This window comes from Nomascus leucogenys, chromosome 17, assembly GCF_006542625.1.
Source record: "Nomascus leucogenys isolate Asia chromosome 17, Asia_NLE_v1, whole genome shotgun sequence".
Classification (NCBI taxonomy): domain Eukaryota; kingdom Metazoa; phylum Chordata; class Mammalia; order Primates; family Hylobatidae; genus Nomascus; species Nomascus leucogenys.
Window position 1 is genome coordinate 86,760,499 of NC_044397.1, and position 13,283 is coordinate 86,773,781.

General features: G+C 48.2%; 1 protein-coding gene across 2 annotated transcripts in view; it reads right to left on the bottom strand.

The window, feature by feature from the left end:
* XRCC1 (X-ray repair cross complementing 1) overlaps positions 1 to 12,828 on the bottom strand; it is a 33,008-nt gene extending 20,180 nt beyond the window's left edge. For both annotated transcript variants that reach the window (XM_030797386.1, XM_003281194.4), the window contains exons 1-2: positions 12,575 to 12,828; positions 12,077 to 12,169 (exon numbers count right to left, since the gene is read on the bottom strand). In XM_030797386.1, coding sequence (XP_030653246.1) covers positions 12,077 to 12,169; positions 12,575 to 12,625 — 144 coding nt within the window. In that variant the 5' untranslated portion in view covers positions 12,626 to 12,828. The remainder of the gene's footprint in view (positions 1 to 12,076; positions 12,170 to 12,574) is intronic.
* Positions 12,829 to 13,283: the final 455 nt, after the last annotated feature.

The window sequence follows — 13,283 nt, forward strand, 5'->3', positions numbered from 1 at the left end:
TACCTGGTGCCACTCTCTATCTCCCTACCCGACTTTACTTTTCTTCATGATTACCGCCTGGTGTTACACAGTTACATCTTTTTTGTTTGTATTTGTCTAGCATCTGTCTCTCCCGCCAGACTTTTAAGCTCCACAAGAGCAAGGACAGTGTCTGAGTTGTTCCCTACTGTGTCCCCAAGGCCAAGAACAGTGTCTGATCCTTCCCAGCTCTGCTGATTTCCTGCTGTGTGATCCTGGAGCAAATGGTTTCATTTCACCCCTTGTGCCTCAGTTTTCGAACCTATGAAATGGGGACAATAATAACGTCTATCTCATAAAGTTGTTGAGAACATTCAAATCCATACCAAGAATGAGAAATAACATACCAAGTGCCTGGAATACTGCCTGGCACAGAGCAAACACTATATAAATGTCAGCTGCGAATATCATTAACACAGCAGGCCTCTAGTGCATTCCCGATGGATGGATAGACGGACGCAGAACAGGTGCCCAGCGACCGTTCGCAGAAGTTACTACTCAAGAGTTACTAAGCAGTAACTCTGGCTCTGTCCTCCCTTATCAAGTGGCCCTGTTAAGCCCCTTCTCTGCTGTTTGCCTGGGTGTCCCATCTGTCACAAGAGGATCATCATGGCTAACATTTTCAAATTATCACCATGTGCCAGGTGCTTGGTATATGAGTTTCCTGTTACTGTTGTACAAATTAGCACAAATTTTGTGGCTAAAAACAACACAAATTTGGCCGGGCGCAGTGGCTCACGCCTGTAATCCCAGAACTTTGGGAGACCGAGGCAGGCGGATCACCTGAGGTCGAGAGTTCGAGACCAGCCTGACCAAAATGCAGAAACTCCGTCTCTACTAAAAATATAAAATTAGCCAGGCGTGGTGGCGCATGCCTGTAATCCCAGCTACTCAGGAGGCTGAGGCAGGAGAATCGCTTAAACTTGGGGGGTGGAGGTTGCAGTGAGCCGAGATCACACCACTGCACTCCAGCCTGGGCAACAAGAGCGAAACTCTGTCTCAAAAAAAAAAAAAAAAAAAAAACACACACACACACACAAATTTAATATCTTACAGATCTGGAGGTCAAAAGTCTGAAACTGGGCCTTACAGGGCTAAAATCTAGATGCGGCAGGGCTGCATTCCTTCCTTCCGGGAGCACTAGCGGAGAATGTGTCTCCTTGCATCTTCAGCTTCTCGAGGCCACCTGCCTTCCTTGGCTCACAGTCCCTTCCTCGTCTTCAAAGCTGCTGAAAGTGCTGGCATCACTCCAGGCTCTGCTTGCATCTTCACAGCTCTGGTTCCAGCTCTCTTGCCTCCCTCTTTCCCTTATAAGGCCTCCGGGGATTACATGAGGCCCACCAGATAATCCAGGGCACTCTCCCCATCTCAAGATCCTTAATTTAATCAAACCTGCAAAGCTCCTTTGGCCATTAAAATATTTCCAGGTTCTGGGGACGAGGACATGAACATCTTTTGAGCACCACTGTTCTGTCCACCACACTTGGCTAAGCGTGGGCTGGGCATCACTGAAGCCTCAAAACAACTTTAAATAGAAGGGTCTGTTATGACTCCAGTTTCACAGATGGGGAAACTGAGGCTCAGACAGGTTAAATCAATAGCTTACATGGCACACAAGCTAATAAGTAGCAGAGTACTTCGGACCCAACTGCCTGACTGCAAAGCACTATCCAATACTACCACTGTTCTCAACTCCTTTCCTTCCATCCCTGAGTCAAACTCAGCATCTTTATCTCTCCCACAATATTCAGCACGGCTCCTAAATGTAGTAGGATGGAGATGCTTGTATTTTAAATGAACAATTCCTACTGCATATATAACTATTTCTACTTTAAACATGCACAGGCACTCCCTGACATTTCTTCTTCATATATAAAAAAAGTCCTGGCTAGGAGCACTGGCCCACGCCTGTAATCCCAGCACCGTGGGAGGTGGAGGCGGGAGAATCACTTGAGGCCAGGAGTTCGAGACCAGCCTGGCCAACATAGCAAAACCCTGTCTCTACCAAAAATACAAAAAGTTAGCTGGGTGTGGTGACACGTGCCTCAATAGTCCCAGCTACTCAGGAGGCTAAGGCACAAGAATTACTTGAACCTGGGAGGTGGGGGTTGCAGTGAGTTGAGATGAGCCACTACACACCAGCCTGGGTGATAGAGTGAGACTCTGTCTCAAGAGAGAAAACAACAGGCTGGGCACGGTGGCTCACACCTGTAATCTCAGCACTTTGGGAGGCCAAGGCAGGCAGATCACTTGAGGCCAGGAGTTCGAGACCAGCATGACCAATATGGTGAAACCCTGTCTCTACTAAAAATATAAAAATTAGCCAGGCGTGGTGGCGTGCACCTGTAATCCCAGCTACTCGGGAGGCTGAGGCCAGAGAATCACTTCAACCTGGGAGGCAGAAGTTGCAGCAAGCCCAGATCATGCCACTGCACTCCAGCCTGGGTGACAGAGCAAGACTCCATCTAACAACAACAACAAAAAAAAAGTGGCTGGGCATGGTGGATCAGGCCTGTAATCCTAGTACTTCGGGAGGCAGAGGTTGGCGGATCACAAGGTCAGGAGAGTTCAAGACCAGCCTGGCCAAGAGGGTGAAACCCCATCTCTACTAAAAATACAAAAATTAGCCAGGCATGGTGGCGGGCGCCTGTAATCCCAGCTACTCGGGAGGCTGAGACAGAGAATTGCTTAAATCCGGGAGGCGGAGGTTGCAGTGAGCCAAGATCACGCCACTGCATTCCAGCCTGGGTGACAGAGCGAGACTCTGCCTCAAAAAAAAAAAAGTAAATAAATACTTTTTAAAAATCTGATAAAAATGTTTATACATGGAGGCTGGGGATGGTGGCTCACGCCTGTAATCCCAACACTTTGGGAGGCCAAGGCAGGTGGATTTCTTGAGCCCAGGAGTTCAAGACCAACCTGGGCAACACGGCGAAACCCCGTCTCTACTAAAAACAGAAAAATTAGTTGGGCATGGTGGCATGCGCCTGTAGTCCCAGCTATTCGGGAGGCTGAGGCACGAGAATCACTTGAACCTGGGAAGCAGAGGTTGCAGTGAGCCGAGATTGCACCACTGCACTCCAGCCTGGGCAACAGAGCAAGACTCAATCTCAAAAAAAAAAAAAAAAAGTTTATATATACATGGCAACAACCCAATAAATGTCCATCAGTTGATGAATAAACATTGTACAGTATATTTATGGAATATCATTCAGTTATTTAAAAAACTGAAGTTGTGATATATGCTACAACATGGATGAACCTCAGAAACATTATGCAAAGTGTAACAAGGTTAAGTGTAAAAGACCACATATACATTTATAAGTCCAGAATAAGCAAATCCAGAGAAGCAGAAAGTAGATCAGTGGTTGCCAAGGGCAACATTGGGGAGAGAATAAGAAGTGACTGCTTAATGGTTATGTGGTTTCTTTTTGGAGTGATGAAAATATTCTGAATTAGAGAATGGAGATGGTTGAAGAACATTGTCAATATGCTAAAAAAGAAAAAAAACCCTGAAATGTGTACTTTATTTATTTATTTATTTATTTATCTATCTATCTATCTATTTTTGATTTTGTTGAGACGGAGTCTCACTCTGTCACCCAGGCTGGAGTGCAGTGGTGCAATCTCAGCTCACTGCAACCTCTGCCTTCCGGTTCAAGTGATTCTCTTGCCTCAGCCTCCCGAATAGCTGGGACTACAGGCACGCACCACCACACCCGGCTAATTTTTGTATTTTCAGTAGAGACTGGGTTTCACCATGTTGGCCAGCCTGGTCTCGAATCCCTGACCTCAAGCAATCCACCCACCTTGGCCTCAAAAAGTGCTGGGATTACAGGTGTGAGCTACCGCATCCGGCTGAAATGTGCACTTTAAATGGTTAAAACAGCAAATTTTATGTGAATTTTTCTCAAAATAAGAGATGAGTGCTCAGTATGTATCAGCTGTGAGGATAAGGGCACAAGATGACTATCATCTGTGGCCTGGGTTCGTGTGCATGCAGCTTTCTCAGGGAGACACAGTTCATGATATGAACTGTTCCTGAAACAAACATGGCACAGGGAGGCAAAGTTCCTGAGAGGTATATTGCTAAAAAACTGTTCCACATCCATGAAATGCAATCTTTTTTTTTTTTTTTGAGACAGAGTCTTGCTCTGTCACCCAGGCTACAGTACAGTGGCACGATCTCGGCTCTCTGCAACCTCCGCCTCCCGGGTTCAAACAATTCTCCTGCCTCAGCCTCCCAGGTAGCTGGGATTACAGGCGCCCACCACTGCACCTGGCTAATTTTTATATTTTTAGTAGAGACAGGTTCCACCATCTTGGCCAGACTGGTCTTGAACGCCTGACCTCGTGATCCACCCGCCTCAGCCTCCCAAAGTGCTGGGATTACAGGCGTGAGCCACTGCACCCGGCCATGAAATGCAATTGTATGCATCATTTAAAAGAATAAGGTAGGCCGCATGCGGCGTGGCTGACGCCTTGGGAGGCCAAGGCAGGAGGATCACTTGAGGTCAGGAATTCAAGACCAGCCTGGCTAACATGGTGAAACCCCATCTCTACCAAAAATACAAAAATTAGCCAAGCCTGGTGTCATGTGCCTGTAATCCCAGCTACTAGGGAGGTTGAGGCAGGAGAATCACTTGAAGCTGGGAGCGGGAGGTTGCAGTGAGCCAGGATCGCACTACTGCACTCCGGCCTGGGCGACAGAGTGAGATTCTGTCTCAAAGTAAGTAAGTAAGTAAATAAATAAATAAGGTAGAACTTTATGCAGTGTGCATCTCCAAAATACATTGTTACTTGAAAAAAAACACACAAGGGAACAGTGTATGTACTATGAATTTTTTAAAAAGGGATGGAGGCGGCCGGGCGCGGTGGCTCACGCTTGTAATCCCAGCACTTTGGGAGGCCGAGGCGGGCGGATCACAAGGTCAGGAGATCGAGACCACGGTGAAACCCCGTCTCTACTAAAAATACAAAAAAAAAAAAATTAGCCGGGCGTGGTGGCGGGCGCCTGTAGTCCCAGCTACTCGGAGAGGCTGAGGCAGGAGAATGGCGTGAACCCGGGAGGCGGAGCTTGCAGTGAGCCGAGATTGCGCCACTGCACTCCAGCCTGGGCGACAGAGCGAGACTCCGTCTCAAAAAAAAAAAAAAAAAAAAAAAAGGGATGGAGGGGGTAGGTATATGTGCTTGTATGTGTACAGAATGACCCAGGAAGACCACCCAAAAAAACTGCTAATGGTGGTTACATCAGGAGAGAAGAATGAGGGAGCAGGAGTTGGGGAGGAAGCAGGGAGGGATGGAAAGGATGAGGGGAGATTTTCTTTTTTTTTTTTTTTTTTTTTTTTTTTTTTTTTTTTTTGAGACGGAGTCTCGCTCTGTCGCCCAGGCTGGAGTGCAGTGGCGCGATCTCGGCTCACTGCAAGCTCCGCCTCCCGGGTTCAAGCCATTCTCCTGCCTCAGCCTCTACGAGTAGCTAGGACTACAGGCGCCCGCCACCACGCCCAGCTAATTTTTTGTATTTTTAGTGGAGATGGGGTTTCACCATGGTCTAGATCTCTTGACCTCCTGATCCACCGGCCTCGGCCTCCCAAAGTGCTGGGATTACAAGCGTGAGCCACCATGCCCGGCGGGAGATTTTCTTTTTAGTGTATACCCTTTTGCACCTTTTGAATTTTGCACTATATGCATATAATGCCCATTCAGAAAGCAAATATAATAAAACCACAATGGCCAGGTCTTTGTGGCCTGTCAGTAATCCCTGTAATCCCAGCTACTCAGGAAGCTGCCTCCAAAAAGCTTAAAAAAAAAAAAAAAAAAAAAAAAAAAAAAGAGTTGGGTGTGGTGGTGTGCACCTATAGTCCTAGCTACTCAGGAGGCCAAGTTGGGGGATCACTTGAGATCAACAGTTCAAGACCAGCCTTGGCAACATAGTGAGACTCCGTTTAAAAAAAAAAAAATCAAATATAAATAAATAAAACCGTAATAGTTATCTCAATATAACAGAATACTATACAGAAATGACAATAGGCCAGGTGCAGTGGCTCATGTCCATAATCCCAAGGATTTAAGAAGCTGAGGCAGGAGGAATGCTTGAGTCCAGGAGTTCAAGACCAGCCTAGACAACACAGTGAGACCCCATCTCTGCAAAAAAATACAAAAATCAGACTGGTGAAGTGGCACATGCCTGTAGTCCCAACTACTGAGGAGGCTGAGGTGGGAGGATCGCTTGAGCCCAGGAGGTCGAGCCTGTAGTGAGCTGAGATGGTGCCACTGCACTCCGGTCTGGGCGACAGAGTGAGACCCTGTCTCAAAAAAAAAAAAAAAAAAAAAAAAAGACAATAGGAGTCAGGCACAGTGGCTCACTCCTGTAATCCCAGCACTTTGGGAAGCCGAGGCAGGTGGATCACCAGAGGTCAGGAGTTCGAGACCAGCCTGACCAACATGGTGAAAACCTGTCTCTACTAAATACAAAAAATTAGCCAGGTGTGGTGGTGCATGCCTGTAATCCCAGCTACTTGGGAGGCTGAGGCAAGAGAACCACTTGAACCTGGGAGGCAGAGGTTGCAGTGAGCTGAGATTGTGCCATTGCACTCCAGCCAGGACAACAAGAGCAAAACTCCATCTCAGACAAAAAAAAAAAAAAAAAATCACAATAAACCATCTACAGCTACACTCAACAACATAGATGAAACGAACAAACATAACAAGGGAAGCCAGACAAGAAAAGTTTATACCACACAATTCCATTTTATATGCAATTCAAAATCAGGCAAAATGAATCCATGCTGTTAACAATCAGGACAGCGGTCACCCTTGCAGGGGTACTGACAGGAAGAACCTGAGGGAACTGCTGGGGGCTAGGCACGTTCTGTGCTGCATCTGGGTGTGGAGTGCAACACAGGGCTGCAGTTTGTGAAGAGTCACTGAGCTGTACGCTTACTTACACCTTCATTCTATGTATGCTACATATCAAGAAACAGTAAAAACAAATTTAAAACACCACAGTGGCGAACTGAGTGATTAGAAAACCAATGACAATCAAAAATGACCATAGGCCCTATTGCTGATGAACATTTCTTCTAAAAATGACACACCTCCAGTGACACACCGGAGTTATACCTGGGTCTTGTCCAAGCCACCCCTCTAGCCCAGGAGTAGTTAGCAAAGAGCTTGGCATTTCCCTCTGGGGGCAGGTGATGAACAGACAACAGAGCCTGCTGTGGCTACTGCAAACAATCAGGTGTGTGGGGCTGTCATAAGCAGATGGCTAAGCCCCATGTGGTAAGATCCAGATGATGCGTAACAATGATTAGAGGAGAAAATGCAGGGTAGTAGAAGAACCCACAGATGTGGCCAGGTGCCTTGGCTCATGCCTGTAATGCTAGCACTTTGGGAGGCCAAGGCAGGAGGACTGCTTGAGCCCAGGAGTCCGAGACCAGCCTGGACAACATAGTGAGACCCCATCTCTACGAAAAATTTTTAAAATTAGCTGGGCCTGGTGGTACGCGCCTGTAGTCCCAGCTATTTGGGAGGCTGAGGTGGGAGGATTGCCTGAGCCCAGGAGGTTGAGGCTACAGTGAGCCATGACTTTGCAGCTGCACTCCAACCTGGGCAAGAGAGTGAGACCCTATCTCAAAACATAACAAAACAACCCAGAGATAAGCCTGCTGCCTTGGTGGCCAGAAATGTCTGCCTTATCAGTTATGTCAAAAGAATCAAAATTAGCATTTGATGAATCCAGAGTAACCCCACAAATTAGTCATTGCCAGATGCAATCAGTCATTCCAAAGGGTCTGTGACGTGGAATAAGTTAACAAAACTGCTGCTGCAATGCTGGTCTCCCACTCCTGTGTGTGGCCCCTGCAGCTGACTGTCAACATGGAGCCAGCAGGATCCTGTGAAGGCCTAAGGCAGATCCTGTCCCTCCTCTGCTCAGAGCCCTCCGGTGGCTCCTATCTCACCCGGAGTAAAAGCTCAAGTCCTCTCAATGGCTTTCCAGGCCTTAAGGGGTTTTTTAGGGGTTCCCAGTCCCACCCTGTTACCTCATCTCCTACCTCTCTCCCCCTGGCTGACTCCACCCCAGCCACACTGGCCTCCTTGCTGTCACAGGCCAGCTTCAGAGTCTTTTCCCTAGATACATACATAGCTCATGTTGCTCAAACGTCCCGTTTTCAGGGAGGCCTTCCCGGACCCTATTTAAATAAAAATCCTTGCCACTGCTCCAGCTCCAGCTGGGGCACTCTCATTCCCCTTCATTAAGTTCCTCCACAGCACTTGTCATCCAACATATGTTTTACTGACTCATTGTCAGTCTTTCCCTACTAACGTGAAAGCTCCACAAGACTGAATTTCTTTTGTTTTTAAGAGACAGCATCTCATTCTGTTGCCCAGGCTGGAGCTCAATGGTGCGATCACAGCTCACTACAGCCTTGATCTTCCAGGCTCAAGTGATCCTCCCGTCTCAGCCTCTGGAGTAGCTGGGACCACAGGCATGGGCCACCATGCTTGGCAGATTTTTGTATTTTTAGTAGAGATGAGGTTTCCCTGTGTTGCCCAAGCTGGTCTCGAACTGCCGGGCTCAATGACCCTTCACCTTGGCCTCCCAAAGTGCTGGGATTATAGGCGTGAGCTACTGCACCCCACTGAGAGTGAATATTTTTTGTCTTCTGCTGTGTACTGCTGTATTAAAACAGTGCTTGGCCTACAGAAGGCACTTAATAAATACTTGACTAAATAAATGAGTGAATGAACAAATAAATCCATCATCTACTCCTGAGTCTACAGGTTCTTTCCCTGCACTGACAACTTCCACACATTCTGTCTCCAGCTCCACATGTGATCCCCAACTGCCTCCTGGATGCCACCCCTTGAATGTCCCGAAGTCACAACAAACCTGGACATCCCAATTGAAACACATCACCTCCCCAAGCTGCTCCCTCTGGGGTCTACCATGTTGGTGACAGCTGCAATACTCCCTCAGTCTCTCCCAGGCCAGACAGGTTCTGTCTCTTCTGCCTCCAGTCACTCTGTTTCCACAGCAACTGGGGTAACAGAATGAAATGTGACTTCCCTGGAGTCACTTGATCATAACAGAGCCCAGTGGAATCATCACCCACTAAGTAATAAAAACATGAATCCCTCCCTCTACACAAACACCTATATGTTGACAGAGCACTTGTGCAGACATTATGTCACCGAATTTTCACAACTCCGGGCTTGGATGTTATTATTCCCAATGGACACATGAGAAAACAGGTTAGAGAAATGAAACAATTTGCTTGAGGTCACCGAGTAAGAGGAAGAGCTGGGGGCTTGAATCTAGGTCTGAAGACTAAAACCGTCAGCAACCTGTATCTATCACAGTTTAAAAGACTGAGGTCAGGTGCGGTGGCTCATGCCTGTAATCCCAACATTTTGGGAGGCCAAGGTGGGTGGATCACTTAAATTTGCATTTGGTGATCATTTGCCTTGAACTCCTGAGGTCAGGAGTTCAAGACTAGCCTAGCTGGCCGGGCGCGGTGGCTCACGCTTGTAATCCCAGCACTTTGGGAGGCCAAGGTGGGCGGATCACAAGGTCAGGAGATCGAGACCACGGTGAAACCCCGTCTCTACTAAAAATACAAAAAAAAATTAGCTGGGTGTGGTGGCGGGTGCCTGTAGTCCCAGCTACTCGGAGAGGCTGAGGCAGGAGAATGGCGTGAACCCGGGAGGCGGAGCTTGCAGTGAGCCAAGATTGCGCCACTGCACTCCAGCCTGGGCAACAGAGCGAGACTCCGTCTCAAAAAAAAAAAAAAAAAAAAAAAAAAAAAAAAAAGACTAGCCTAGCCAACATGGTGAAACTCGGTCTCTACTATAAATACAAAAATTAGCCAGGCATGTAAATTCCAACTACTCAGAAGGCTGAGGCATGAGAATCACTTGAACCTGGGAAGTGGAGGCCATTAGTTGACGGCACTAAACACTGACATCAATTGGGATGGACTAGATGATGTTACAGTAACAAAGGAGTCCCTAATCTCAGTGGTTTAAAACAACTAAGTTGTATTAACTTACACTGTAATAATGCTGTGTAACAAATAATCCTAAAACTGAGACTTTTTTTTTTTTTTGAGACACAGTCTCACTCTGTCTCCCAGGCTGGAGTGCAATGAAACCATCACAGTTCACTGCAGCTTCAACCTTATGGGCTCAATCGATCCTCCCCGCTCAGCCTCCCTAGTAGCTGGGACTACAGTCATGCGCCACCATGCCCAGCTATTTTTTTGTATTTTTTCATAGAGATAGGGTTTCCCCATGTTACCCAGGCTGGTCTCAAACTCCTGGGTTCAAGCGATCTACCCACCTCGACCTCCCAACATGAAAACTGAGATTTATACCAACAAGCATTCTTATAAGAGTTTGTGGGATGGCTGCTTTGGCTGCAGTTTGGGAGGATTCAGGTCTCTTCCATGAGATTCCACAGTTTTCTGGGATTAGCAGCAACCTGGCAAATGTTCTCATGGGAACACAAAAGCCAAGTGCATTTAAGGCCCTTGCTGAAGTTAGATGTGCTGAAATTCCATTAAGTAAATCATATGGTCAAACCCATCAATGGAGCAGGGAAATATACTCCCCCTCCAGTGGGAGGGAGAGGAGTGGATATTTGCTGAATGACTGCCCATTCACAAAAGGTTAATTTTTCCTTCACCCTAGCACTATCCACAGAGTGTTCTGCTCCTTATAGTCATAAAGCAGCCCCCAGGCCAGGAACAATGGTTCACGCCTGTCATCCCAGCACTTTGGGAGGCTGAAGCAGGAGGACCGCTTGAGTCCAGGAGTTTGAGACCAGCCTGGCAACATGGTGGAAACCCCATCTCTAAAAAAATACAAAAAAAACTAGCCAGGCATGGTGGAGAACACCTGCAGTCCCAGCTACTCAGGAGGCTGAGGTGGGAGGATCGCTTGAGCCCAAGAGGTAGAGGCTGCAGTGAGCCAAGCCAAGATCATGCCACTGCACTACAGCCTGGGAACAGAGTGAGACTCTGTCTCAATAAATAAAAGATTGACTGTCAGGCAAATTGTATAACTTCTTTGGGCCTCAGTTTCCTCATCTGTAAAAGTGGGGATAACAGAGCCTGCCTCTTGGGGTTTTTTATGAGGACTCAATGAGCTAATCCATGTGAGTGAGGTGTGTAGAGCAGTGACTGGCAGGTAATGGTGAATAATGTTAGCTCTCATTATTATTATTTTTTATATTTTGGGGGTCTCACTCTGGTGCCCAGGCTGGAGTGCAGTGGCACAATCTCAGCTCACTGCAGCCTCCATCTCCTGGGCTCAAGCAATTCTCTCACCTCAGACTTCCCAGTAGCTGGGATTGCAGGTGTACACCACCATGCTCAGCTAATTTATAAAATTTTGGTAGAGATGACAAGTCACTATATTGCCCAGGCTGGCCTCAAACTCCTGGGCTCATGCGATCCTCCAGCTTTGGCCTCCCAAAGTGATGGGATTACAGGTATGAACCATCATACCTGGCCTATTATTCTTTAAAAAAAAATTTTTATTTATTTTAATAAAAATAGAGACAGGGTCTTGATATGTTGCCCAGGCTGGTCTGGAACTCCTGAGCTCAAGCAATCCTCCTATCTCAGCCTCTGAAAGTGCTGGGTTTACAGGCATGAGCCACGGCATCCGGCCAGTTTCCCCTTCTTTAAAGTGGAGTTGATTGGCTTAGATGATCTTCCTGGACACCTTCCAGCCCTGAGCCCACTGGCTGCAGGAGGCAGGGTACATGGCAATGATTCATTTTGTTCCAGCTGAGGAAACTGGAACCCAGAAAGTAGATGCCACCTGCCCAGGACCACACACTGATTCCTGTGGTCATCCTGGACCTAATCCTTGGGTCTCCTTTCCTCTCTGCTGAGGGGCACAGGGATTATGCTGCCCATTTTCCAAGTACGGAAGCTGAGGCCCAGCAAAGAAAGTGACTCAACCCATTGCCAGTTGGCTCAGGAGCAGAATCTGGAACCCCGGACTCCAGACTCCTAGTGAGGAGGAGGTGGGGTGGCAGGATCACCTGTAGGACCACAGAGATGGTCTTCTCGCCTGCCTTGGCTGCCCGCCATTTTCGGTAAGTGTCTGCCTTGAGAAGATTTTCTGCACAGTGGGTCTGGAAACAACAGTGGGAGAGGAGAATTAGGGCACAGAGATGACAGCTAGGCCTCTAGCTCTCAGATATTCCTTTGAGTCCTCCCAAGGCCTCTACGATCCCCCAGATTTAAACTCTCCAGTTAATCCCCCCACACTCCGCCTGGAGTTTCCCCTACAACACTTTCCCGTGGAAGTTCACTTATGGGCTCTCCAAGAAAGCTTCCCTATTCCTCCTTTTTTCTCCGGAAGTTCCCTAGACGCCGGAACGTCCCTAATTCAACATCTCTCCACAATTCACTTTTAGCTTCCTGGAAATCCCCCCATGACTCTCCTTAGACTTCCAAGAGAACCCCAAAAGTTCTTTTAAGAGCTATCCTCATTAATTCCCTCACGTCTTCCAACCTCCCCCATGCAGGTCCCTCACCGAGTCCTGGCTGCTGCAGGACACGACATGGCGGAGGCGGATCTCCGGCATGTCAACGTTGTGGGCTTCGCCTGGCCAGAAGGATGAGGTAGGGTATGGGGTCCGAGGGGCAGGGAAGGTGGGAGGGGGTGGGGTGCGCCCTGCGCGGGCTGAAGTGCGCAAGCGCGCGAGGCTCGGGCCTTTCAAACCCCGGCGCGCCGGCGCCGGCGTCGACACTGCGCAAGCCCAGTCGCGCCTCTCCAGAGCGGGAAGAGCGCTGCGTTCCTTAGCAACGAGCATTTCCTCCAGCCCCGCCTCCCTCCGCCACACACAACCCCGCTCTAGCCTCGCCTCCCAATGACGTCAGAACCCTGCTTTCTGGGAGCCTAGCAACAGAAGCGACCTCCGGGATTGGTGTCTAGAAGAAATTCGCCATTCTCATTGGACGATGGAGTCACCGCCCACACTGAAGCGACAAAGCAAATCTTTTTGCTGTATTATTTTTTTTTTTTTTAATTTTTTGTTGAGACAGGGTCTTGTTCTCTCACCCAGGATGGAGTGCAGCGGCAGGATCTCGGCTTTCTGCAACCTCTGTCTCCTGGGGCCAAGGGATCCTCCCACTTCAGCCTCCTAAGTAGCTGGGATTACACGCACGCGCCACCACATTCGGCTAATTTTTGTATTTTTTGTGGAGACACGGGGTGAGGGGGCGGCGGGTCTTGCAATGTTG